At 39.4% G+C, this 25,358-nt stretch overlaps 1 protein-coding gene across 1 annotated transcript in view; it reads left to right on the forward strand.

Annotated features, from left to right (window-relative positions):
* The window catches only part of LOC103184642 (teneurin-4), a 359,161-nt gene that overhangs the window by 313,147 nt on the left and 20,656 nt on the right, over nucleotides 1–25,358 (forward strand). The window contains 6 exon segments of the mRNA XM_042334411.1: nucleotides 417–666; nucleotides 7,014–7,246; nucleotides 7,655–7,809; nucleotides 13,837–14,714; nucleotides 18,150–18,322; nucleotides 19,985–20,220. Of these exon segments, the coding sequence (XP_042190345.1) occupies nucleotides 417–666; nucleotides 7,014–7,246; nucleotides 7,655–7,809; nucleotides 13,837–14,714; nucleotides 18,150–18,322; nucleotides 19,985–20,220 (1,925 nt within the window).

Consider the following 25,358-nt stretch of genomic DNA (forward strand, 5'->3'; position numbering starts at 1 on the left):
AGCTCCAGCAGTAACCCAACACACACTTTGGGTTCCCCAGCCCTTGGCTCTTGCCAATTTGTGTTGAACGGTGTCTCAGCTCAGTTGGTAGCCCTTCTTGGTTTGAGTTAGAAGTTGTGGGTCCAAGCTCTATGTTGGAACTCATTTAGTCTAGGCTGCAACGTTTGCCCACAAAAACACCCTGTCACTACACTTTGCAGTATATCCTACAAAGCACTCTGAGACGTTCTCCCAGCATGAAAGGAGGTATGCCAAATGTAAGGATTATTACTGCTATGACACTCTCCGGAATTAGGTAAGCAGAGTTTATCCCTCCAGAGATAGTGTTTTTTGTATTTGTTAAATGTTAATACAAACCATCCTATCCAACTGTGTATCCTATTCAATAATAATATTTCTATTTTTTCTGATTTCAGGGATCTTGCACAAGGGAAATGGAGAAAATCAGTTCATATCCCAACAGCCACCTATCATTGGGAGTATTATGGGAAATGGCCGCAGACGTAGCATTTCATGCCCAAGTTGCAATGGTCTTGCAGATGGTAACAAGCTCCTTGCACCAGTTGCCTTGGCATGTGGATCAGATGGAAGCATATACGTTGGGGATTTCAATTATATTCGTAGGATCTTCCCCTCAGGCAATGCTACAAATGTACTGGAGTTAAGGTACGATAACTTTAGGTGTTAGCTGTTTCACAGTAACTCGGTCATGTAACTGCTCTTTTTCCAAGTAAAAAAGGCAAAAGGTTAAACTTGTACACCTCTTACATCCCTCTTATTAATACCAAATTATTCTGTAATCTCAAACTCCCAACAAAATTGGGGTGAGAAATGTAGTAAGAAGGGTGTCAGTTTAAGGTTGAGTTGCTATACGGAAGGTGGAATATATGTTCCAACAACGCTTTTCCAGCTAGCAAGTTCCTAATGTCACCTGACAATGGGATTGGGGTAGCAAAGGTCTTTAGCTGAAGAGCAGTGGAGGCAAGGATCTTGGAATTGGCTGTCTCACTATTCATTCAATTCTGCTGCAATTTCAGTCAGATAATCTTCCCCACTCCGTTGTATTATAACTCTTGATCTAATGGTCCACCGGCACATCTGGCTGGACCACATCAAAATCTACCGCTCCGCTGTTGTCTCGGCCAAATTGTCCTTCTATTTCAGGTCAATCCTGGAGGCGAAGGGCAACCCCAGGCTCCTGTTCTCCATCAGCACCCGGCTCCTTCGCCCTCCCCACCATGCCTCGCAGATTCTTTCCTCCGACTCCCACTGCGAGGAAATGCTGGACTTTCTCAAGTCCAAAATTGAGGGAATCCGCTCAGCTGCCACTGCCCTCCCAACTTCCATCCCTTCCTGAATGCCCCCCCACACTCCAACCACTACCCATCCCTCCTTCCACACCTTTGAACTTGTCACCCCCTCCTCTATCATCACCACCATATCCTCCATGAAGCCTGCCACTGTAAGTTAGAGGAGGTTGAAGTAGACATTTCCAGTTCCTTTAAATATAAACACAGGATCTGTCGCAGGACTCAGGATCTGTCTATTGAAGCCTAACTCTGTTCAGATGGTTCAAATTTTCAGAAGCGTTCAAATTTGCTTAACCTCAGGTTCCTGCAGCCAGTTCTGTCTTTTGTTAGAAAACATTCTGATTGAATGATTGAAGAGTCTACATCTTCCACCTATGCACTGGATGTATCATTCTCATTGACACAATTACCTCAGTTTTGGCAATTACTGTATTTCCAATTGACGCTGAAGCAAAAAGGAGGAGTTCACGATTCATCACCAAACACACAGAATAAACTTAGAATTATTTTCTGTATTGCCTATGAAACCATCTGTTGGTAAATCATGATCTAAAAGAGGTACCTATATTTTATCAGTTCGACTCCACTGGCTTCCCATCACACAGAGGATACAGTTCAAGATCCTGGTCTTCACCTTCATAGCCTTCCATGGACTTGTTCCCCCCTACCTCTGCAACCTTCTAACCCCCTACCATCCTGCCTCGCTCACCCCACTATTGGCAGGTGGGCCTTCTGCCACTCTGCCCCACCCTCTGGAACTGCATCCCACAGTCCATCCGCCTTGACCCCTCCCTTGTTTCCTTCAAGACCCATCTCAAGACCCTCCTCTTCAACCATGCTTTCGATCACCCTGCTTCCCCCCCTGCCTTCTGCCCTCCCCAATCCTGACTCCCAGCTCGGGTCTGAAACTCTGTCTGTCCAGCAATTTGGGACGTCCTCCTGATGTGAAAGGCACTATACTAATGTAATTTTGTTGTTGTTGTTAAGACATAGACTGCAGGTTGGGGTATTAAGTGGAAAATGTAGTTTAATGTTGACAAGTGGGAGGTAGTAACCAAATAGCATCAATGGGCCAACTGGCTTCTTATCCTGCAATTTCTATGATTATACAGTTCCATTTTTCACACCAGATAGTGAAAAATCTCATTTTAAATATAAATCATCAACATCACTGCATTTAACAGCGAGCAAACTGTTCGTTCCTCTCTCGTTATAACATCACAAAAACTATTGTTAAATGTCAAGGCAATTTTGTTGTCTGGACCATCTCCATTTGCAATTGAATTCAAACTATGGAAATTTATTTTACTTTGGCCTGATCTGACAAGGATGTACATGTGATTCTGAATGTATTTGAACTGTAGTATTGCAGTTAAAATTATTTTCTATGCAGCCAAATGTACGTGGGGGGCATTTGCTCTAAGGTGACATTCCTGGTAATGGAATATTGGAATCGAGTCAATCCTATGTGACAGTCTCTGTAGTCTGAACCATACAGATCGGCAGTACTCCAAAGCACTGTTGTTGACTGACCAGCCAACCTGGTTCATTAGCAGGATGTGGAAAGCAGACCAGTCATATGGGGTTAAGTTTCTTTCCACACAGCTCCTGTTAACCCTGCAAGGCCAAAGCCCTAATGGGTTGGAGTGGTCCTAGTTGAACAAGCAATGAAAAGCTTGTCAGTCAATGTTCCCAATGGCGCACAGTGTAGTTTTACCTGCTTAAACTCCAGCAGTATCCTGAACACACCCTTTTAGGTTCTCGAGCCTTGGCTCTTGCTAATTTGTGCATTCCTAACAAAAGGAAATTTCCATTCATATGGAGAACTCAGTCTAGTTTGAATACTCACAGGGTGATTGTTTCTGCATGTGTCAGGTATTCAGGTGACCAAAAAAAAATGCCAATCCACGTTGATAAATCTCTGGTGTCAGTATTCTTTTTGAATGTTTGTTTCTTCCAAACTAATGCTAAATACCTTTTTCTATCTCTATTTTACCTGGTTTCTACCTGCCTTCTGTCAGAAATAAAGATTTCAGGCACAGGTAAGGCAATAATATATACCACTCACTTTTGTTGAATGTTAAGGTTATGCTTTTATTTCTCCTGCAAAACATTATGTGACTGCTAATTCCATAGTGATAGGCAGAATGTAATGTTTTCTGGTAGACAGGAAGAAAATCAGATAATGGAATTGGAAGATGGGATTTGCAAACCAGAAGTTACTGTGCTAATAATGACAGAGATCCAGGATTCTAGGGGTTAACAGTGAATCAGGGAAGGATCCCAAAGGCTCCCAAATGCTGGTTTTCCCTTAGTGTAACAATTCTAGTTTGTGAATGCATACCACATTTTCAGCTCCCAATTTAGCGTTAGCCACCTGTCATTTGCAGTATGGTTCAAAATTAATTTAGTTGGAGCATTTCATACCACATGGCAGTGGCCTTGATACCTTGAAGGTCAAGGCATTCAGTTATATACTTAAAACAGTCTGCAGAGAATCAAACGGGATCTAATGGAATAATGGGAGGTTCAAATTCAGAGCACCAATGTTAATTTTCAGAAAGTCAATGCATAGTATTGTAGGGAACTGGGGAGGGAGGAGAGAAAGAGAAAGATTGGAGTCCTGTAGCTCAGTGGTTAGAGCATTCACTTTGCAAGTGAAAGACCCGAGTTCAATTCCAGGCAGGGCGAAACCTTGGGCAAGTTTCCTTACTCCACACACCTAATAATAATCCCTCCAAAAACACAAAACAATAATAAATTGGTGATTTTCAATCCATGACTGTTTGTGGGACATTGCTGTGCGCAATTGGCTTCCGCGTTCGCCCACAAATATACAGTCAATTCACTTTACAGTCTATTCTGGGAAGCGCTTTGGGACGTGAAAATGCAAGGATTATTATTATTATTATTTCCTCTATATTTATTTTTATAATGGGTTCACATAATTGAAAAATTCTAAAAGCCTTTATGCTGACTTTCTACAAAACGAAGTCAACAGAAACATAAAGAAAATGTGTAAAATCACAATAAGAGTTTTGATATTCAGAGGGAATCTTGTGCAGTTGGGAGTATTTTTAATATTTAAACAAAACACTTTGTACTTGTAAAGAAGTGACAAATGAAGGTCATCTCTGAAATCGTGTCACCTTAATTTAATGGCTTCTTGCCATGAGGATGTTTGGTTTCGGAAATGAAATAGGCTACATTTTGTTATGTAAATTAGTCTCTTTCTCTGTTAAAATGAAATGCAGTGCTGCTTTTCCTTAATGCTGCTAGAAACATCAAGCTGCAAAATGTAGCTTGTGATGTGATAAATATCAATGGTGATGATATGAAGTTACAGTCAAAACAGTTGAAAAATGTGCCTGGCCACGGTGTGAATTTCTCCCTTTCCCTGACCTTAGCACAAAGAATGGACTTGAAGCTAGCTCAAAGCTCTCTGCAGCAGGAATGGAGCACTCAAAAGACTCCACTTCGGGCCACCTTTTAGCCATTTGGACAACATAGCTGCCTTGCAGCTTTCATGTAACAAATATTAAAACTTGCAAAATATGAACTAATTGTGAGACAGTTGTCATCTCTCAAATCGTGTCACCTTAATTTAGTAGCTTCTTCCCTAATGCTAATCCTATCAAGGTTATGATATTTTTAAAAACAAATCCATTCAATTAAACCTTTTGATGGCTGGAGTTTTCATATTTGTTCTCATATAAAGTGAAATGACATTTTTATTATATTTTATTATGTTGGACACCTCTAAAACTTATTTTACAGTATTGAAATCTTTTATTATCCCAGTTATTAAAGAGAACTCGCATTATAAATTCCAAGCAGGGAAAATTCTAAATGGAGATTCAGGTTATCGCAGCATTTGTTGTGCTAATCATACAGTATTCTGATTGAATGTTAATGTAGTGGTTATTGCAGATTTTGAAGATCTGTAATTTGCTATTAGGAAAATAACACTGAGTTTAATGAGTTCAAAATAGAGGAGTTCTTGTAATTAAATAGTGTCATCCACAAGCATATAAAATAAATAGCTAATTGGAACTAGTGTAACCTTTTTGATCAGTGAAGGTGCTGACCAAAAGCAACAGTTTCCTCTGCTGTAAAAGGAACAGGTGGTATTTTATAGTGCATTCAGCTGAAGCATAAGTGCACTATGTCTTTCAATAGATATCATCATGTGTTATATTTTCAAGCACTCTGGGAAGCTACCCCGCATGAAGAGCGCTATATAAATGCAAATTGTTGTTGTTGTTAATTTGCAATGAGTATTTAAGTTCTATTGAAATCTTGTTATTTGTGAGAAAATAACCCTTCTCCTACAGCCTTTGAACTTCTCTGACCTGCTTTGCACATTTTTTTTTGAATTCCGCAGATTCTTAGTCTTTTTCAACCGTATCCTCCAACAATGTTTCCAGTCTGGTTTCCCAGCTCCTCCCAGCTGACATACATGAAGGAGGTCAAGCTTCTCTACCCCACACTGGAACAGATTCCATCCCAAAATAATCATTTTAACAAAAAAGACAACAATTGGAGTAATAGAAGAGATACATAATACATTTCTGTGACATTTAAAGTTAACTTATGTATTTCCACAAGTCAAAAGCAACTTCTATGCTTGCTCAGATATAGGGAGTGAATCAATCATTAGCTGTGTGAATATAAAATTACTATAATGTTAGCAAGCCCTGCAAATGATGATTATTCAACCAGCCTTCATGGGGAAAATGTTACTATGGAAACGATAATTGAATTAGACACAGATTTTAGACACAGCTCACTAAACATCCTTATGTAGATCTGGCTCATATAATACCCAGGAAAGTAAGATGCCTCATAAGTATTTTGTAGATTTTATATTTGCTTCCATGAGATTACTTGAATTCTCATAGTAGTTGAGGCTTCTTTATAAATCCATTCAAGGGGTTTACACAGTCTCTTTGTGGAGTCTTGTAGCACCAATTGATGGCAACAGCGACATTTACTTTTCAGTTCAGAAATGCCATTACCTCAACCATCAGTTAAAGTGTTATATGATGATTGAGTGGTCCATCCCAGAGAACGACGAAAATTGACACTGTTAGTCCTGTCCAGCAGAATTCAAATGCCATACACTGAATCATTTCATAGAATTGTACAGAACGTTACAGAATGGAAACAGGCCATTTGGCCCACCTAGTTTGTGCTGGTGTTTTTACTCCATGGGAGCCTCCAGCCCTCTTTTCAGCCTCTCCCATTCTCCTCTGTTCCTTTCTCCCTCACGGCATCACATTTCCTATTGAACTACTTTGATGCTTTTTGCTTAGACCATAATTTTCGTCAGTGAGTTCCACATTCTCACTCCATTGGTATGAAAAAGTTCCTCGTAAACTGCCTTTTAGATCTGCCACTAACTACGCTATATGTATGTTCCCTTGTCTTGGACTCACCAACAAATAGAAGCTGCATATAGGAGAAAATATAAGATGGGATGGGGAGAGATGTGGTTTGTAATATGATAATTATCACTGGTGATGAACAGATATATGCCCCCATTGATCTTTTAATAAAAATTGTTCTGTTTCGTCATCATACTCTAACAAAATTCTTTAACCAAGTTCAACCTTATAAATGAACGTAAGATGGTTGATCTTAATTCGGAGTTAACCCAATATCTGTATTTAAAATATTCTATTGCGTGTTTCTTTTCCCCAGCAATACTCCAACACACAAGTACTACCTCACCGTGGACCCTCTTTTGGGATCCCTGTTCCTGTCTGATACAAACAGCAGACGTATCTATAAAATAAAAGCCCTCACTGGAAGCAAGGATGTAGCGAAGAATGCAGCGGTGGTGGCTGGGACAGGAGATCAGTGTCTTCCCTTTGATGAGGCTCGATGCGGGGATGGTGGAAAAGCAATTGAAGCCTCTCTAACTAGTCCGAGAGGTAAAGACTACAATTTGACCTGTTTCTTTCAATTTTGGTTGACTTAAAGATTTTGTTCAACACTTGAAAGTTTAGAGGATTTTCTTGGCTCTAGAGTCCAAGGGTGGTAAGCCAAAAGCACAACTGGAGGCTTTAACTTCTGTTGAGAGACTGAAGTTCATGGAGTTAACAAACTGAAATAAGAAGTTGGCATGGCAACAGAGAGGCAAATAAATAAATGGGAAAAACTCTGAGAATCAATAGCCCCTGAGTTCCATAAATGCCAGATCTGGATCCCCTCTTATTAATGCTATACATAAATAATATGGAGAAACAAACTTTGGGTAACAGTACAAAATGTTATGTTGTATCATTCCAAACCCTTTCATCATATCTATGCAGTATTATTCTTTATATTTTCGTACCCAGGTATAACTATTGATAAATTTGGTCTGATATACTTTGTGGATGGCACCATGATCCGCCGGATTGACCAGAATGGAATCATCTCATCTGTGATCGGCTCGAATGACCTGACGTCAGCACGGCCTCTTAGCTGTGACTCCGTGATGGATATTTCCCAGGTAATGTCTTGGAGCTGGCATTTTATGATCAGATACAGATAAGAACCTGTTTTCCATAAGAGATGCTGCGTTTGTCGACATAATAATATAATAATCCTTGCATTTGATATAGCACCTTATCACGTCATCGACACATCTTTTTCACGGGATATACTGTATATATATACTGTAAGTGAATTGACTGTATTTTGTAGTCGAAAAACATTTGGAGGATAAATATGGAGGAGGGGGAAAGTAAATGCTGAAAGATAAACCATCAATTGATGTTGGTAATTATATAACCAAGTCCTGAAGTACAGAATTCGAGTAGGATTCTTCCCACATTAGATTATTTTTATGTTGTTTCTTCAGTTTTATGTCACACTTTCATGCTGTTCAAGAGCCAGTGCACTAATAACTGATGCATTTTAAATATATTTTTGCTTGATTACTTTTAGGGATTAGAGAGTATCTGTGAAAAGCTTTTCTTCACAAGATTCAGGTAGTGAGTTGGAGTCCAAGAGAGGATAAGGTTTTTCATGGTCAGTGGAAGGAAGGAAGCATCCAAATAGCCTTTTCTCATTAAGAGCTTTCTTAAGATCCACAAATATACCATTGGGATGTTCACCTTGAAGTTAATTACCTCCAAGAATGCAGGACACCCCCAGTACTCGACTGGAGAGTCGGCCTAGAAAATAAGAGTTTTTGGTTCTGATGTTGGGCTTGAAACCTTCTGACTTAGAGGCGAGACTGTTACTAACTGAGCAAGATGACACCTGTGCCTGGAGAATAATAAATTCTTATCAAAGTCTACCAAAGGAATAGCCACTGAAACTCTCTCCATTCCTATCAGTGGTTTACTCACCAAGCTTTTCTTACTCTACCAACTTGGGGGTTGCAAGTTGGCCATGAATTTTGCAATTGGATATTTTGCAATCTTATATTCGCAAACTGCAAGGGTTATTAACACAATAAATCTGGATTCCAAATGTAGCATTTTAGATCCTAACATCAATCACACAGTCTGCAAACATGGTCTGCTTTCACCAATTAACAGAAATGTCTCAATGATAAAAGACCCAACAGACACTCATTGCATATATTGCATCATTGACGCATTCACACTGACATTCACACTAAAATTACATAGAATGTGTTGAACACAAAATTATTCACCTCCATTCATTGGTGAGGTTAGAGCACAACTTAAAATTCTTTTGAGCTTCAAGGGTCAAATAAAACCCCTTCTAGAGATACCTGATAACCTACGTCCTTCCATTTCTGTTATTATTGATGATATGTCGTGCAATTCCATAAGGGCTGAGAGCTTCAAAGCTTTCTGTCCAGGAACACAGTGAATTCTTCTCAGACTTAGTCATAATGCAGTCAGTTCCACTTAACTGAACATCTGATAAATGAAACTTTCTGCTGACGAAAGAGAATATGAAAATCCAGACTCCTTTTTATATTTACAGCTCATCGTATTTCTTTTCGATTTTGGCCCACATCTCCCCAGTCATATTATTCATTATCTCTGTATGACAGTTCCACTAAGAAATATTTTGGCTTCCAAACAAAAGGAAGCAAATTTAAATAAAGTAAATTGTTAATCCTGTGTCAACACAAACTTCACACTGCAGTCCAGATGGTACATTTCTGTTTACTTTTGTAACTTTATGCATAATTTTTCTTTTCTAAATACAGATTCTGGCCAGTGAGCCATTCTGTGAGCAAAGTGCACATAAATCAGTGTGTCGATTTAGTCACATTATAAGATTGGTAACCAAAGCAAATGGGAACTTTAGTGCAGTGCCTTAGACACCGGCCTTTCACTTTTATAATAATAATAATAATCATCCTTCCATTTAATATAGTAGCTTTAACATTAGGAGGATGTCTCAAAGTGTGTTATAGGCAAAGTATAGTGTCTGTGTATTTTGTAGTCTAACCAGCGTCTAATTTGCATGTAACATTGTCTCGCTGTGTGGGACATGTCGAGTGAAGTGAATATATCTGACTCAGAGGCAAGATTGCTTCCAACTGAGCAAGGCTAACAACTTTAGTGCCTTTGGGTTTGAATCCAGCCCAGACCGATGAGATAAAGGTCTCTTCTTATTGACTATAAGAGTTCTATGTGAAAGGAATTTGGGCACTTAGTTCCTCAGTGTGTCAGTTCAGAAGATAAAATTGGATTTCTGCATATCTGCCTGGCTTTGCTTGGTATCTCTCCTTGGAGCCAATTTCAGATCCAGCCGCAATTACCTCTTCTTTCTGTGGAACTTATTTAATAGTCATCTACTTTAATTTAATGGCAATACAAGGGTATTGGCTATCCCCCAGTGCCTTCGCCTTGCCTCCTCCCTTTCCTCCTTCAAGGCCGGTCTCAAGACCTTTCTCTTTGACCATACCTTCAGCTCCCCTCTCGACTCTCTACCCCCTCCTTGCCCCCTCCCTTCCCTCCCCTCACCCTGACCATTTTCCCCCTGCTCGGGTCCTGACCCAACTGTACAGCGCCTTGGGACGTCCTCCCAACGTGAAAGGCGCTCTATAAATGGAATCTTGTTGTTGTAAATAATGTTATTTTTTCTTTCTTCTCTTTGACCGTGCCTTCAGCTCCCCTCTCGACTCTCTTCCCCCTCCTCGCTCCCTCCCTTCCCTCCCCTCACCCTGACCATTTCCCCCCTCCTTGCTCCCTCCCTTCCCTCACCCTGACCATTTCCCCCCTCCTTGCTCCCTCCCTCACCCTGACCATTTCCCCCTGCTCGGGTCCTGACCCAACTGTACAGCGCCTTGGGACGTCCTCCCAACGTGAAAGGCGCTCACTAAATGGAATCTTGTTGTTGTTGTTGTTATAAAGAGAACACATGCCTTTGTTCCCTTTATAACAAATATACAGTCAATTCACTTGACAGTCTATTCTGTGAAGCTCTTTGAGACGTCTAGAAGACGTGAAAAGCGCTATATCAAATGCAAGGATTATTATTATTATTTGTTGGTTAGATTTTGATAACACACTGAAAACAGTCAGTTTTGGCTGTCTGCCATGTGAGCTGGGGCAAGAATATTCTTTTATCGTTGAGAAGAATAAAAGCTCTTCTATTATGTCTCAAAGGTACCATGAGACTACAGGGCATGAAATTTTAAAAAGGCAGCTTTGACAGGAAACAGGTTTTAAACATTGAAAATTCACTGGTTATTTTAAAAGAAATGTGCTTCTTGATGTTAATGCAAATACTGGGGAAAATATGCAGACTGCACCAGAAAAAATAACCCATTTATTATGAAAGAGGCTGTTGCTGTTTCCCAAGTGTCAGCCAGGAAATTCAGCAGAGCTTATTTCAGATCATTTTTCTGCCCAAATCATTTTCCTATGCAAATAACAGTTGATTATTAGTAAAGATATATCCTGGTGCTATTTTGCTTTGGATTGAAAAATGCGATGTGATGATCATCATTGGTGATGTCCGGCCATGACCATCCTACCTACAAGGAGGCTTGCAGGGTTCAGGGCATCTGTCTGTCTCAAAGAAGGCCTTAGATTACTGCAGACTTGCTTGGCTTTGCTGTGTGTCTCCCCTGGGAGCTACTGTGATAGTTATCAATGGCTGCATAATTGCAAATTGAGAACAAACCAAGGGACAGTTTACAATTGGCTATGTGTATGAACTCTTCTCAACTCCCCCCCCCCCACCCCCACAACTTTAGCAGAATGGTTGAGCCCAAAGCCCTGGGGCAGGGAATCTTCTCACTGGGCTCCTGTTGACCCTATAAGCTAAACCCTAAGTGGTAAGCTATGATGTTGGCTGGTTAAACTCCAGCAGCACCTCAATACACACGCTGGAGCCCCAAGCCTTGGCCCTAGTTAGCTCGTGCCCAATATTTTCTGGAGTTAGGAAAACAGAATGTATTCCTCTGGAAAGTGAGTGTGTACTTCATTCCAGGTTTCGGGAAATGTTTATATGTGGTTGCCATACATATATGTGGAGTCCTGTAGCTCAGTGGTTAGAGCACTTGCTTTGCAAGCGGGAGACCTGAGTTCAATTCCAGGCAGGGCGAAACCTTGGGCAAGTTTCCTTACTCCACACGCCTAATAATAATCCCTCCAAAACCAAAAACAATAATAAATTGGTCATTTTCAATCTACAACTGTTTGTGGGACATTGCTGTGCGCAATTGGCTGCCGCGTTCGCCCACAAATATACAGTCAATTCACTTTACAGTGTGTTCTGTGAAGCGCTTTGGGACGTCCTCCCGACGTGAAAAGCGCTATATCAAATGCAAGGATTATTATTATTATTATTATATGGAACATTGTATGGATGGTATGGGTTTCTGCATACGTCAGACATCCAATTGACTAAAAAATATCGCCTCCCTGATTTAACTAGTTGATCACATTTTCAGCTTACACACTGTAATGTTGAATCAAACGCACATATTACAAAATAAGCTATCAAATATTGATATGTTTATTGCAGTAACACAAACCCCAAACTGCAAAATTAGCCACACAAATCTATTTGTGTTGCATGAAGATGTGAACATTTAAATTCTACTTGCCTTGAAATCTCTCTCTGACTTTTTTTTATTTTACTGTTATCCAAATAATTTAAATAGTCTACTTTTTTTCTAAATCATATTTCTGAGGCTGGGGGAGGGAATAAAATGTAATCTTCTACTTACCATTTTTCTTCCTCCTTTGGAAACTGATGTCAGTTTCAGAAGCAAAAATAACCTTCAATTCCGTGCTTTGTTTCCTTAACCTGGCTAAAAACGAACTTCAGATATCTTTCTCTTCAGCCAATTAAAGAGCCAGGACAGTGATGATCGACATGGCTCTATCACAAATGTGACAAGGGCAACCTCCAACACATTTCTACTTGTCAAAACAAGAACTTACTGCTATCAGACAAGTGCATTTATCAGTGACCCACAGAAGATCCTGCCTGATGAGTAAAATCATCTGATGAGGATCTTAAGTCCTACATTGCCAGGATTGCCCTCTTCCATCTCTGGAAAATTGTCCACCTATTGTACCACAATCACTGCTGAAATCCAATCCACATGGTCCTCTCTAGGATACAGTTGCAGCTCTGGCAACCCATCCCACACTCTCCATTCTTCTCACTCTGGTTAGCTGTTTAAACCACATATACTCTGCTATACAATTAGAGATCAATCCTTCAGTTACAATGCCCTTGTCCTCTGGAGCTCTGTTCTATAATCACTTGTCTTGTTGCTTTTAAATCAGATATGATTTTGCTCATGCAGTCAGTCGTCTATATTTCTGACCACTTGCTCCCAATATTTGAACTGTTGTTGGTCTGTATATATGCAAGTTGGGGCTAGCTTTCCTAAAGGGGGTGCTATTCAAACATTGGTTGAACTGACCTCAAGAGTACAAGATCACTTTGGATGAAGAAGGCCTTTTGTCCCATTTGATCTCATCCTTCTGGAATGCCACTCTACCATCTTCCCTTCAGAGCATCAAACTATTGGTTAAATGAGTCCATCGTCCTCATCTTAACCACCCTTCCTTGTAACCTGTTCTAGTCATTTGCATATGTTAGATATTCCTCACAACTAAAATGTTGCTATTTGAATGGTTCGATTTATATTTCTTATCAAGTAGCCTAACTCAAATTCCATTATAATGTCAGTTACCTTAAAATTAATCAAACTATAGCTATTATATACACAGAAATCTAAGCGCAGAAGAGACTGTTCGGTCCATTGAGTGCACATCAGCTCACAGTGTAAGGCGATCAGTTTAATCCTACCTTATCCCGACACTTCTTCAAGCTCCTATCTTTCAGATGCCTGTCTACTTCCCTCTTGAAAGCTAAACTTGTTTACAATTTTTTTAAAAATTGCTATTGTAAATACCAAAGCTTGCAGGCCCTGTGTTACTGTGAACTAGTTAGTCATCGGAACAGTGTGAGACAAAATGCTGAATCAATGTTCTACCAATGACTTCCTTATTTCTCAAAGAGGAGCTTAACCCAGATGTTTTTAACAGCTGTTGATTTTGTAACTTTCTGTCTTCAGGTGCGTCTGGAATGGCCCACTGACCTGGCAGTGAATCCTATGGACAATTCACTTTATGTGCTGGACAACAATGTGGTGCTCCAGATCTCGGAAAATCACCAGGTTCGCATTGTAGCAGGACGCCCAATGCACTGTCAAGTACCTGGTATCGATCATTTCCTGCTCAGCAAAGTGGCAGTGCACTCAACCTTAGAAGCAGCAAGTGCCATTGCCGTCTCCCATAATGGAATACTCTACATTGCGGAAACAGACGAGAAGAAAATTAATCGAGTGCGCCAGGTCACAACAAACGGTGAAATATCTCTTGTTGCTGGAGCACAAACTGGTTGCGATTGCAAGAACGATGCCAACTGTGACTGTTTCTCTGGTGATGATGGCTACGCAAAGGATGCCAAACTAAATGCCCCATCATCCCTGGCAATATGCCCTGAGGGAGAATTGTACATTGCAGACCTTGGCAATGTTCGTATCAGGTTTGTGAAAAAAAACCGTCCATATCTTAATCCTCAATACCTCTATGAAGTGGCTTCCACTATTGATCAAGAACTCTACTTATTTACCACCAATGGTAGCCATTTGTATACCCAGAGCCTTGTCACCGGAGACTATCTTTACAATATCACGTACACTGGGAATGGAGACATCAGCAGCATCAAAGACAACAATAGAAACATGCTAAGTGTTCGACGAGATGCCACAGGAATGCCACTCTGGCTTGTGGTACCAGATGGACAGGTTTACTGGCTTACCATTGGTACAAACAGTGCCTTAAAGAGTGTCTCTTCCCAGGGGCATGAGCTGGCTATGATGACATACCATGGAAATAGTGGTCTCTTGGCAACTAAAAGCAATGAAAATGGATGGACCACATTCTATGAGTAAATATATTTTTCTCCCTTTATTTTATGAAAGAAGGTATGTGTTGGGATGGGATGTGCTTTCTTCTGTGTACCATCACAGGTGGCACAGGAATCTGCTTAACTTTGCACCACACAGAAAACCACATTTTTGCCCCTGCTCATACAGCTGTGATCCACTGCACTGATCAGATCCAATTGAACTAAGCCTCATTGGACGACCATTCTTTCTGGGCGTGGAGCTTCATACGATTTACTAGATTTGTGGTTTGCTTACAAAATACAGACACCGCACTGCAAACATCCTGTGAAGCATTTTGAGACATCCTTCTAATGTGAAAGACACTATATCACGTGGAGTCCTGTAGCTCAGTGGTTGAGCACTCGCTTTGCAAGCTAGAGACCTGAGTTCAATTCCAGGCAGGGCGAAACCTTGGGCAAGTTTCCTTACTCCACACGCCTAATAATAATCCCTCCAAAACCAAAAACAATAATAAATTGGTCATTTTCAATCCACGACTGTTTGTGGGACATTGCTGTGCGCAATTGGCTGCCTCGTTCGCCCACAAATATACAGTCAATTCACTTTACAGTGTGTTCTGTGAAGCGCTTTGGGACGTCCTCCCGACGTGAAAAGCACTATATCAAATGCAAGGATTATTATTATTATTATTATTATCAGATGCAAAGATTATTATTCTTAGTGTAAATGAGAATTCTATGAGTTTCTCTATGAAAAATTTCAGACTTCTGAGGATCCTTGATAATAGAAATTTTGTTTTCACAAACTTTTTATCGAAAAAGGCTATTAAAGCACCAGGTGAAGGTCTTATGTAATGAAGAAATATAATTTCATTAAGTGATGATGTTACAGCTGAGAAAGCAACCATCTGAGGAATATTAAAGTGGACTGATGGAGCACGCAAGGAATATGAAATTAATCATTTTTAAAGAATGATGAATGGTTCTTCCCTGGTCCTCTTAAAATTGTAATGTAAAATATTTTAATTCTTCCCCCATCAGAAAACAGCATTTGCCTTTCCAACTCATTGAGGCCCCACTGACATTTCCAAGCGGGAGAGGAATAACTTTGAAGGCAAAAAAAATGTGAAGGACGAAAGAAAAGTAATTCACACCGAGCCATTGCAAAGTTGCGAGATTTCTTTGAATCCTCAAAGGATTTAAGGGGAGTACACAAAAAGTGAACAAGTGTACAGCAATGCTTAACCTCAGACCATGTCCAAATTGACCTGTGTTATTATTTGCAAATAACAGCAATGGCTTCCCTCTTTTTGTTTTCCACCTAATTAGGTTCATAGGTCACCTTATCACCCATGGGATTTGCCTCCTGTGCTGTGCAGTAGCTCAGATTTATCCTGCTCTACATAATTTTTTCCATGCAGTTTAATCTAATGTTTAATTCAACGTGGTCATAAGTGGATTCTTTACGTGAGCAAAGCAGTTTGTTGCTGTGTGTTCCTCCAAAATGGAATAAAGGGGTGAATTTTGCAGCGTTTCATAACAGGATTTCTTAATTAGGAAATCTGGTAATACATGACACAGTCTTGAAAATGCTGCTACATCACAATCTACTTTCAGAACAAAGTGCCATGAAGTCGGCGTGTTGTTTGTGACCTACGTTCGGTTACCGGAAGGAGACCCCAGTCAGATTTCTTATTTAAGAAATCACGTTAAGAAATACAGTAAAAATGCACTCCAAAGTATACAACACACTGCTTAATAATAACAATTATATCATGCCTATAATTGACACACAAATTCGTTAAAACACACATTGAAAGAGTGCCCTGCCATCCCACTCTAGAAAAACATCAGCTTTGGTGTTGCAGGATGCAATTGGCCAGAAATTCCACTTGTTTTATAATAATAATTCTTGCATTTATCACATCTTTGGGACATCTCAAAGCACTTCACAGGATATACCGTAAAGTGTAGTGACTATATATTTTGTGGGCAGTTTTTTCTAACTTTGCCTTCGTCTTGATGATCAATTTTTCCTATAATTTAAAATGTGCAAAATTTTAGAAAATTCTTAATTCAGGCTTAATTTGGAAGACCATTTTGTACAGTTCTTAAAAAGAAGCAGCTTTAAAATTAAGACTGAATTTGGACAATTACCATAATTCTGCATGTTATATTTGAAGAGAAAGTGGTCTCAACAGGCTAAGACTTCGTAGAATTTTAGGCCAAATATATTTGCTGCAGCACAAACGTTTACGTTGCTTCACTATTGATTAACATTACAGATTTCTTGTGGCACCACATGTGGTCTTGATCATTGCTACAAATCATACAACAAACTTGATGAAGTATCTTGCAAGATGCTTTCAGCAGGCAGCAGTCTCCATTTTTTAAACAATTGCTTTATAATATTCTGGTTTAAATTAATCTTCAAAATAAAGAGGAAAGAAAATTTTGAGTATCAAAATGAGAAGACTGTAAGCAGTACTTAAGTGTTACGAGTGGGAGAAGTACTTAAATGAACAAAAGTACCAACAAATGAAGTGTTTTTGCTGAAATTTGTAACTGTCCAGATATCGACTTCCAGTTGTAAATCATTTTGTGGTTGAAATGTGCTGAAAATAGCCATTTATAATAATAAGATAATAATAATCCTTGCATTTGATATAGTGCTTTTCACGTCTTCTCAACATCTCAAAGCGCTTCACAGAATAGACTGTAAAGTGAATTGACCGTATATTTGTGGGCGAAACGCAGCAGCCAATTGTGCCCAGCAGTGTTCCACAAACAGTCGTGGATTGAAAATGACCAATTTATTATTGTTTTTGTTTAAGGAGATCGCCTTGTGAGATACAGTACTCGATTTTCTGACTGCAATTCAGCCCATGCAGGCTTGGGTTTGCCAGTTTCAGTACTGAATGCTTCTGGTAAAACTATTCAATGTCCTGCACTGTCCCCTCAAAAGCAACACAAAGTGCAGAAATATCTAGACCGTGTAATCGCTGGTGAGATATTTGGTGTATGCTGCATGTGGGTCTCCTGATAAAATCATCACAAATGCGTATTTTGAAAGTTTTATCTTGCTGGCAATTTTGACACAATGCTTCAAGATTCACACTTATAAATGATTCACCCTGTGTGGCATCAAATCAGGATCGCCACATAAAATAAATCCTATTTATACATTTGGTGAAATCCTGAAGAATTGATGCGATGCAACCGTAAAGACCAAAAGAAATGCAAAGCGTAAGGTTAAGATTTTAATGGAAAAGCTGCAAAGTTGGTAGCATTACTAAATGTGAAGTAAGAAACGTTGTGGATTTGGGATTAGAGAAGTTAGCTCCAGCAGACTAATGAGAATAAGCATAGGATGGATGGACCAAATGACCTGCTTTTGCATGGTAATATCTATGATTCTGACATTTTCAGGAAAATAAAATATGTTAAATATCAACAAAGTTGCTTTCTGTCCAGGTATGATAATTATGGCCGCCTGACCAACGTGACGTTCCCCACTGGGTACGTGAACAGTTTCCATGGTAACATTGACAACTCTGTTCGAGTACACGTAGAGACATCTAATAAGGATGATGTTACCATAACAACTAATTTGTCAGCAGCAGGTGCCTTCTACACTCTTGTCCAAGGTGAGTTCATTGTCTATTGTTGGGGCTGTTGTTATCTTCTCTCCCAGAAGTTTTACAATTAATATCTGCCCCATGATTTTGCAGTGTTCCAGTTGTATTGATCTTGTAGTTATTTAGTTACGGGGCTAAAATCCATATAATCTCCCAAGTACCAAAGGAAAATGACTATTGACTTTACGTATGATTTTTATCAACTATCACCTGATATTTATTTTGCTTGAAAAATGCCAGAATGAAAAATGTGATGTCTCGTTATCACTGTTTCATGATTCGATAACCAAATACGTATTCAAACCTATTCATGAAACATTGCACTTTATTATCTATTTCAAAGAACTCATTGTGATCGACCCCTCACTCTTCCGCCATTAGCACAGTGTGGAGTTTAAAGCCCTTTAAACCTGCTATGAAACATCACATTTTTCACCCCACCTTCTTAATGTGGTGTTTCATTAAAGAGAACTGCATTTGAGTTCCTGATAGTTTTATGTTTGGAGAGAGAAGAGATGCATCAAATCCCGTAATACAGTCCGAAGTTCCCAGACAGCTGGTTCCAATTTCCATTCGCTTTCAATCTGCTCGAGTTTCCAATGACTGGAAATCCAAAGTCATCCATGGTAGTTAAGACCACAAGAAATATGGAATTTAAAATAAAGCTATTCACTCCACAAATTCTGTTCCTTACACAGGCCATGCAAATCGTATCTCCTAATGGCCCCACACCCACCCAATCCCTCAAGAGACAAACTCCACTTGGACATCCCCATTCCCCAAATAACAAAGTAAAATCTTGGAAGGTTTTGTGCCAGTTCTAGGTAGCACACAATACATTGTTTCCAGAGTTTGTTTCATATATTTACCATCATTTTTACCACCATGGCAACTTGGCGGAGTGGGGGATCTGGTGAGGGAATTAAGCAGAGTCTCTTTAAAGCTGACCTGGCTCCAAGGAGACATATTTGGCAAAGGAATATCAGAATCAAGTCAAGCCCCGTGTCGATCTTAGCAACAGTCCAGCCAGCCGACTTTATCGACAGAACTTGGAGGGGTAGACAAGACACTGGGATCATTGATTGTTTCCACTTGACTGTTGTTAATCCTACGACCAAAACTCAATAGGTAGAGTGGTCCTAAGTGAACCACCAGTGGGAAGATTGCCAGGCAATGTTCTCAATGGTAAGCTATACGGTTTTAGCGAGTTAAATTCCAGCAGAGGCACATTCTGGGGTCCCCGAGCCTTACCTACTAGTACTTTTTGGAATTATGTAAGCAGGATGCATTCCTCCATGTATTTAAAAGAGCTTATAAAAAAATTCAAAATTATGGCTGTATTTACGAACCTGCTCTGAAATGATATATTTTTAGAGTAAATTCAGATAGACCCTCGTGGAATTTTACCCTACACTCTCTAGTTTAGGCTCAAATTTTAAATCAAATAGCTTACTTACATGTACATCATAAGAAATGTTCAATTTCCCTGCAGACAGTCAATCCTCAAATTATTTGAACAAATTTCTTACATGCAAACAAAAAAGAAGTTAATAAAGTCAGCAATATTTGCAAAAATTGATGAGGTTACAAACTGGTCCCTTTGCTTATCAATTTCCCAAACATTATCAAACCTTTTGTTCATTAACAAACTGTAATTTCTTTGTGGTTTAGATCAAGTTCGAAACGGATACCATGTGGGTTCAGATGGTTCATTGCGACTCATATTGGCTAACGGAATGGAGGTCGCACTGCAAACAGAGCCACATCTTTTGGCAGGCACGGTCAATCCCACTGTTGGAAAACGTAATGTTACTCTGCCCATTGAAAATGGCTTAAACTTAGTGGAATGGAGGCAGCGGAAAGAGCAAGCAAGGGGACAGGTCACTGTATTTGGACGAAGGCTGAGGGTGAGTGAGCGCCAGAAAGATTTCAGTTGAAACAGAATATTGCACAGAATATAATGCTTTCTAAGAATGATCACATTTATGACCACATCTCAATAATCCACGTATGGATTTTGCAAGTTCCTTGCCGAGTTAATGTAGTGTTAAATGTTGTAAATGAAAGCTTTTGCTAATTCCCACAATATTAACAATATTAGTTATCCTTGCATTTGGCATAGTACCTTGTCATGATGTTGCAAAGCGCTTCACAGTAATCATTGTAAACTGCAATGACTGAATTTGTAGGCAAACACTCAAAGAAATCCCACCACTTGGGAGAGAAACACAATTGATTGCAGCATTGAATTGTTTTATTCAAACACACAGAAATAATACTTTTGTATTAATTTTAACAAACAGTTGTTTTGGGCTAAACAGGGAAAAGCATCGTAGTTTGCCTTTCTTCTCTAGAGAGAGTGAAAATGTAAATGGGTGGAAATATTAGAAATTTGCTCCCAACTAAATGCCCTTCCGTTAAAATGCAATAAAAATCCTTATCAAAATAAATGCAAAAGAAGGATTTTGATAAATGTCCAATTTTGTCTGTTGAAGTCTAATAAAGTGAAAATTTGGCAGCTAAGAAAATTGATTGATAATTGAGTAAATAATCTTAGATCAGACCTGGAATTAAAATTTTAATAAATTAATAAATAATTCAAGATAAAGCATAATTGCACATAATAATTAAAATGCAATCACAAGTTGTTACTGTTTACTGATAGTGCTCGCTATATTCTGACTAGATTTCTCAGAAGGCTCAGGATCTAAAAAAGGTATCGGTACAAAGGATGAAAGAGTGGCCACTGGTTACATTAGAAGGTGATTGCTGAATAGAGGTGGCTTATTATGCAAAATGTGTCCATGCTGTTCCAGGGTGGTTGTTAACAGGGAGTGGTTGCTGAATTGAGCTGATTGTTTGAACAGGTTTGATTATAAGTATTACCTCAAACAGCAGGTGTGCTACATTTTGGAGCAGAATTTCCTTTGGTTGGAGATAATAGAAGGTCAATGTACATATCTGTACTTCATTCAGTTAAGGGCAGGGTTCAATATTTACAAACATTTTTTGAATCCTGTTGCAAATATCATATTTTAGCGCAGAGAAAAAAGTCCTTGAGCACAAAGCAGCAACAGTGCCTGAGAGGCCTCTAGGCTCACAAGGAGAAAAGGTGAGCTTACTGTACCACTTGCTAAATGAAGACCTCCTAGGAACTGTTCATTGCTATTGGCAGTGAAGATCATTTGCAAGTGTTTAAGATTGGGACTGTCTAGAATCAATACTGCATTAACCCTCTTGCTGATTCTTCACCCAAAGCACCAAACATTTCAAATGTTACTCTTTCAAATGGTATGTTTTTGAACTGATTAATTCAATTCAGTTAGGTTCTAAGCAAGTTTTGTTTCATCATTTAATGGTCAGTAAACAAAAGAAAATCGGAGAACTTGCCTCTAAAATAGTAAGCAAGAACAACTCACTCCCTCGAACTCCTTGAAAGCTTCAGTGTGTAAATGCTTTATTGATAATATGACAATAACATATGTTTAGGAGGTATTATAGTCAATGCTGGTCCTTTGGTTCATTACCAGCCATGCTGAGCTATCAGGAATGATAATGTGACTCTTTGGGTCAGCACTAATATAATGTCCAGACAAAATCAATACTTGTATTCAGTAAGTCTCAGCATCAGGTAGCATTCACAGGTTTTTCTCATTTCAATCATTTTCAATCATGCCAATATTTATTCAATGCAACCTTATTATAACACAATGTTTTGGATAGGAACAGGAAGAGGCCATTCAGCCCTTCGAGCCTGTTCCGCCATTTAATTAGATCATGGCTGATCTGTACCTCAACTAATCCTTTAAATTCGAATTTCCTACTTTCTCCCCATATCCCTTAACACCCTGACCTACCAAAAATCTATCAACTTCACTCTTGAAGGTGTGGATGGATCCAGCATCCACGGCCTTTTGGGTAAGAGAATTCCAGATTTCTACCACCCTTTGAGTGAAAAAACGCTTCCTGATTTCACTCTTAAATGGCCTGGTTCTAATTTTAAGACTTGTTTTGGATTCCCCCTCCAGCAGGAAATAGCTTCTCTGTATCTACCCTATCAAATCCCTTTATTATCTTAAATAGCTCAATCAAATCACCCCTCAACCTTCTAAACTCAAGAGAATACAATCCATATTATGTAGCCTTTCCTCATAACCTAACCCTTTTAGGCCTGGTAACATTCTGGTGAACCTGAGCCGCACCCCCTCCAGGGCCAATATATCTTTCCTGAGGTGTAATGCCCAAAACTGAATGCAGTACTCCAGATGGGGTCTGAGTAACGCTCTATACAGCTGAAGCGTCAGTGAAGTTCCATTCTCCTTTATAGTGAGGCTTGTTAGCTAGTGGATTTTTACTCACATAATTATACCCACAACTGACCGGCACTCAGGGAATAACTTTGACAGCAACCTGATGACCGAGAAGTCAGCCATAAATTTTTAGTGTGTCATTAGGTCACTGCAATGTTTCCTGCTTTGTACATGTGCAGCAAAGCAAGAAGGGATATTGACGGCAAAACAATAATTAGAAATTAGCCATTCTAGCATGAAAGCCAGCCGCTGCAAAGGAAATGAGCAGGGCGGTTGGTGTGCGTGCGCAATAAACTGGATACACAGTGCAAACCCAAATTAACTCTTCCAACAAAGGCCATTATACCAGGGTCACACTGAATTTCCGGCAGGTTAGTTAACCAGTTTTATTGGTACATTGCCAGCTTTTCAAACATAGGGTGTCAGCCTGGATCAGTGGTAGCACTTCGTTGAGTCAGAAAGTTGTGGGTTCAAGCCCCACGTTGGGGCATGAACTCACATTGTCTAAGATATGCTGCAATGTTGGGGGTGTGCTGAATTATCATTGGATCAGACGCTAAAACAAGGTCCTGTCTGCTTGTTCAAGTTAACGTTAAAGATCCCGTGGCACTTTCTGAAAAGAGAAGGGCGTTTTTCCCAGTGTCCTACCGGACAATCCCCCAAAATAAAAAACAATTGGTCATTTGTTTCTTAGTTGTTTGTGGGGACATTACTTTGCCCAATTTGGCTGTCAAAATCGCCTACAAATACATTCACTCCACTTCACAGTGAATCCTGTGAAGCGTTATATCAAAAATGCAAGAATTGTTATGTTACCTTTCCACTTTAAAACTGGTGGTGTTCACATTGTCTCAGTCAAATTAGCTCAATTCATTTTCTACTTTACATATTATACTGCCCCAGCCACAAACACAATTTATTCTGAGTGCAAATCCTTTGCATGTTGAAGTGTAGGGACAACATTTAATTGCCTTAATCTTGGTTCATAGCTGTCCATAAAATTGTAATTCTCTGTACAAAGAATCTTTCATGCAGAATGATGGAAGCTTGGAAGGGAGTTACAAGGTGGTAATCGAAATGAAGGTTTAGACAATCTTGTAAATCACATACAGCGAACTGTAGAGACTCATGAATATTCTTTGAACCCAACACTTTCTTCCCGCAATGTTGCATCTAGGTTTCTGATTCAGCATGAAATATTATGATTAGTTATATTATATATTCATAATATATAAACCTTCCAGTTCTCAAAAATTAAAGTCTGAAATCCTTGTCCTTCCCAGCTAACCAGTTCTCACCAGTTCAGCTTCACCTTTTTACATTCGGCAAGATTTTGTTATAATGGGCAATGCAAACAAACTGAAATTTACAGCAGGGTGCTTCTGTATAAAGCGTGATGTGAAGGCAGCCACGACTTGAGATTTTCTATTGATGCAACGCTTTACAGCACCAATGTCGATTGGTACATGTCAATTCATCCCCATAGTTTCCAATCTTTCCCAGTATCATTCATGCTGTCAAGTTGTTTAGAAGAATAAAGGTCAGAAGAAAAGAATAGGAGTCGAGTTCACCTGTAACACTTGCATGTCTCCTGGTTGCTGAGTATGGGGAACATAAGCAAGCATTGGCAAATTACATGCTCTCATTCTGCATCTTGAAATGGTGTAATAAAACAGAAAAGCAGCCTAAGGAGAGAGGAAAAAAGCTGAAATAACTATCTTTACTAAATATAGTATTAGCTCTGAAAATCAAAAGAATGTGTCGCTATAATGTTAACATTGTTTTTTTTGCAGTGAAGTGTCATAATGCAGGGTGACAATTGAGTTATTTGCTCATGAATAGTATAATCAATCACCTGCGATTGAACAATAACAATTTCCATTTATATAGCACCCTTCAAGTAGGATAACATCTAAGAGTTCTTTATCACGGATCGTATCCCTGTGAGATGCTTCTTGTACCAATATGAAAAGTACGTAATTACATTGAAAGTACATAATTACCAGCAACTGGATATGGGTACATATAGTTAATCTTCAAACTAGAAAATGTACAATAGGCATACTTTAGCCGCCAAAAAAATATGTCCATGTACACAAGCGAGAGACCTGGGTTCGATTCCCGGCAGAGCAAAACCTTGGGCAAGTTTCCTTACTCCACATGCCTGATAATAATCCCTCAAGAAAAAAAATAATAATAATAATTTGGTCACTCAATCCACGACTGTTTGTGGGACACTGCTGTGCGCAATTGGCTGCCATGTTTCGCCCACAAATATACAGTCAATTCACTTTACAGTATATTCTGTGAAGCTCTTTAAGACGTCTAGAAGATGTGAAAAGCGCTATATCAAATGCAAGGATTATTATATACAGATACAATACATTACACTACATATTTAGATTTATATAGCGCCTTTCATGTGAAGCGTCTCAAGGTGCTGGATGATCCAATGTTTGCCCCTGAACTGGGGGTGGGGGCCAAGCTGAAGGGGATGAGGAGGGAAATTGCAGCCAAAAGCGGATCGAAAAAAGGAAAGAATATCTGTACTTCATACCACCTTATCCTATTTTATGTGCTGATAGGCTCTTTCAACTTGTTGGTGAGTTAAAATTAGGAGGCATAAATATAAAATAGCAAGCAGTAGATCTAACAGGGAGTTTAGGAGGTGTATCTTTACACAGATGATGGTGAGAATGTGAAACTCACTGCCCAAAGGTGTGGTTAAAGCAAAA

Source organism: Callorhinchus milii, unplaced genomic scaffold (genome assembly GCF_018977255.1).
Source record: "Callorhinchus milii isolate IMCB2004 unplaced genomic scaffold, IMCB_Cmil_1.0 Scaffold4, whole genome shotgun sequence".
NCBI lineage: Eukaryota > Metazoa > Chordata > Chondrichthyes > Chimaeriformes > Callorhinchidae > Callorhinchus > Callorhinchus milii.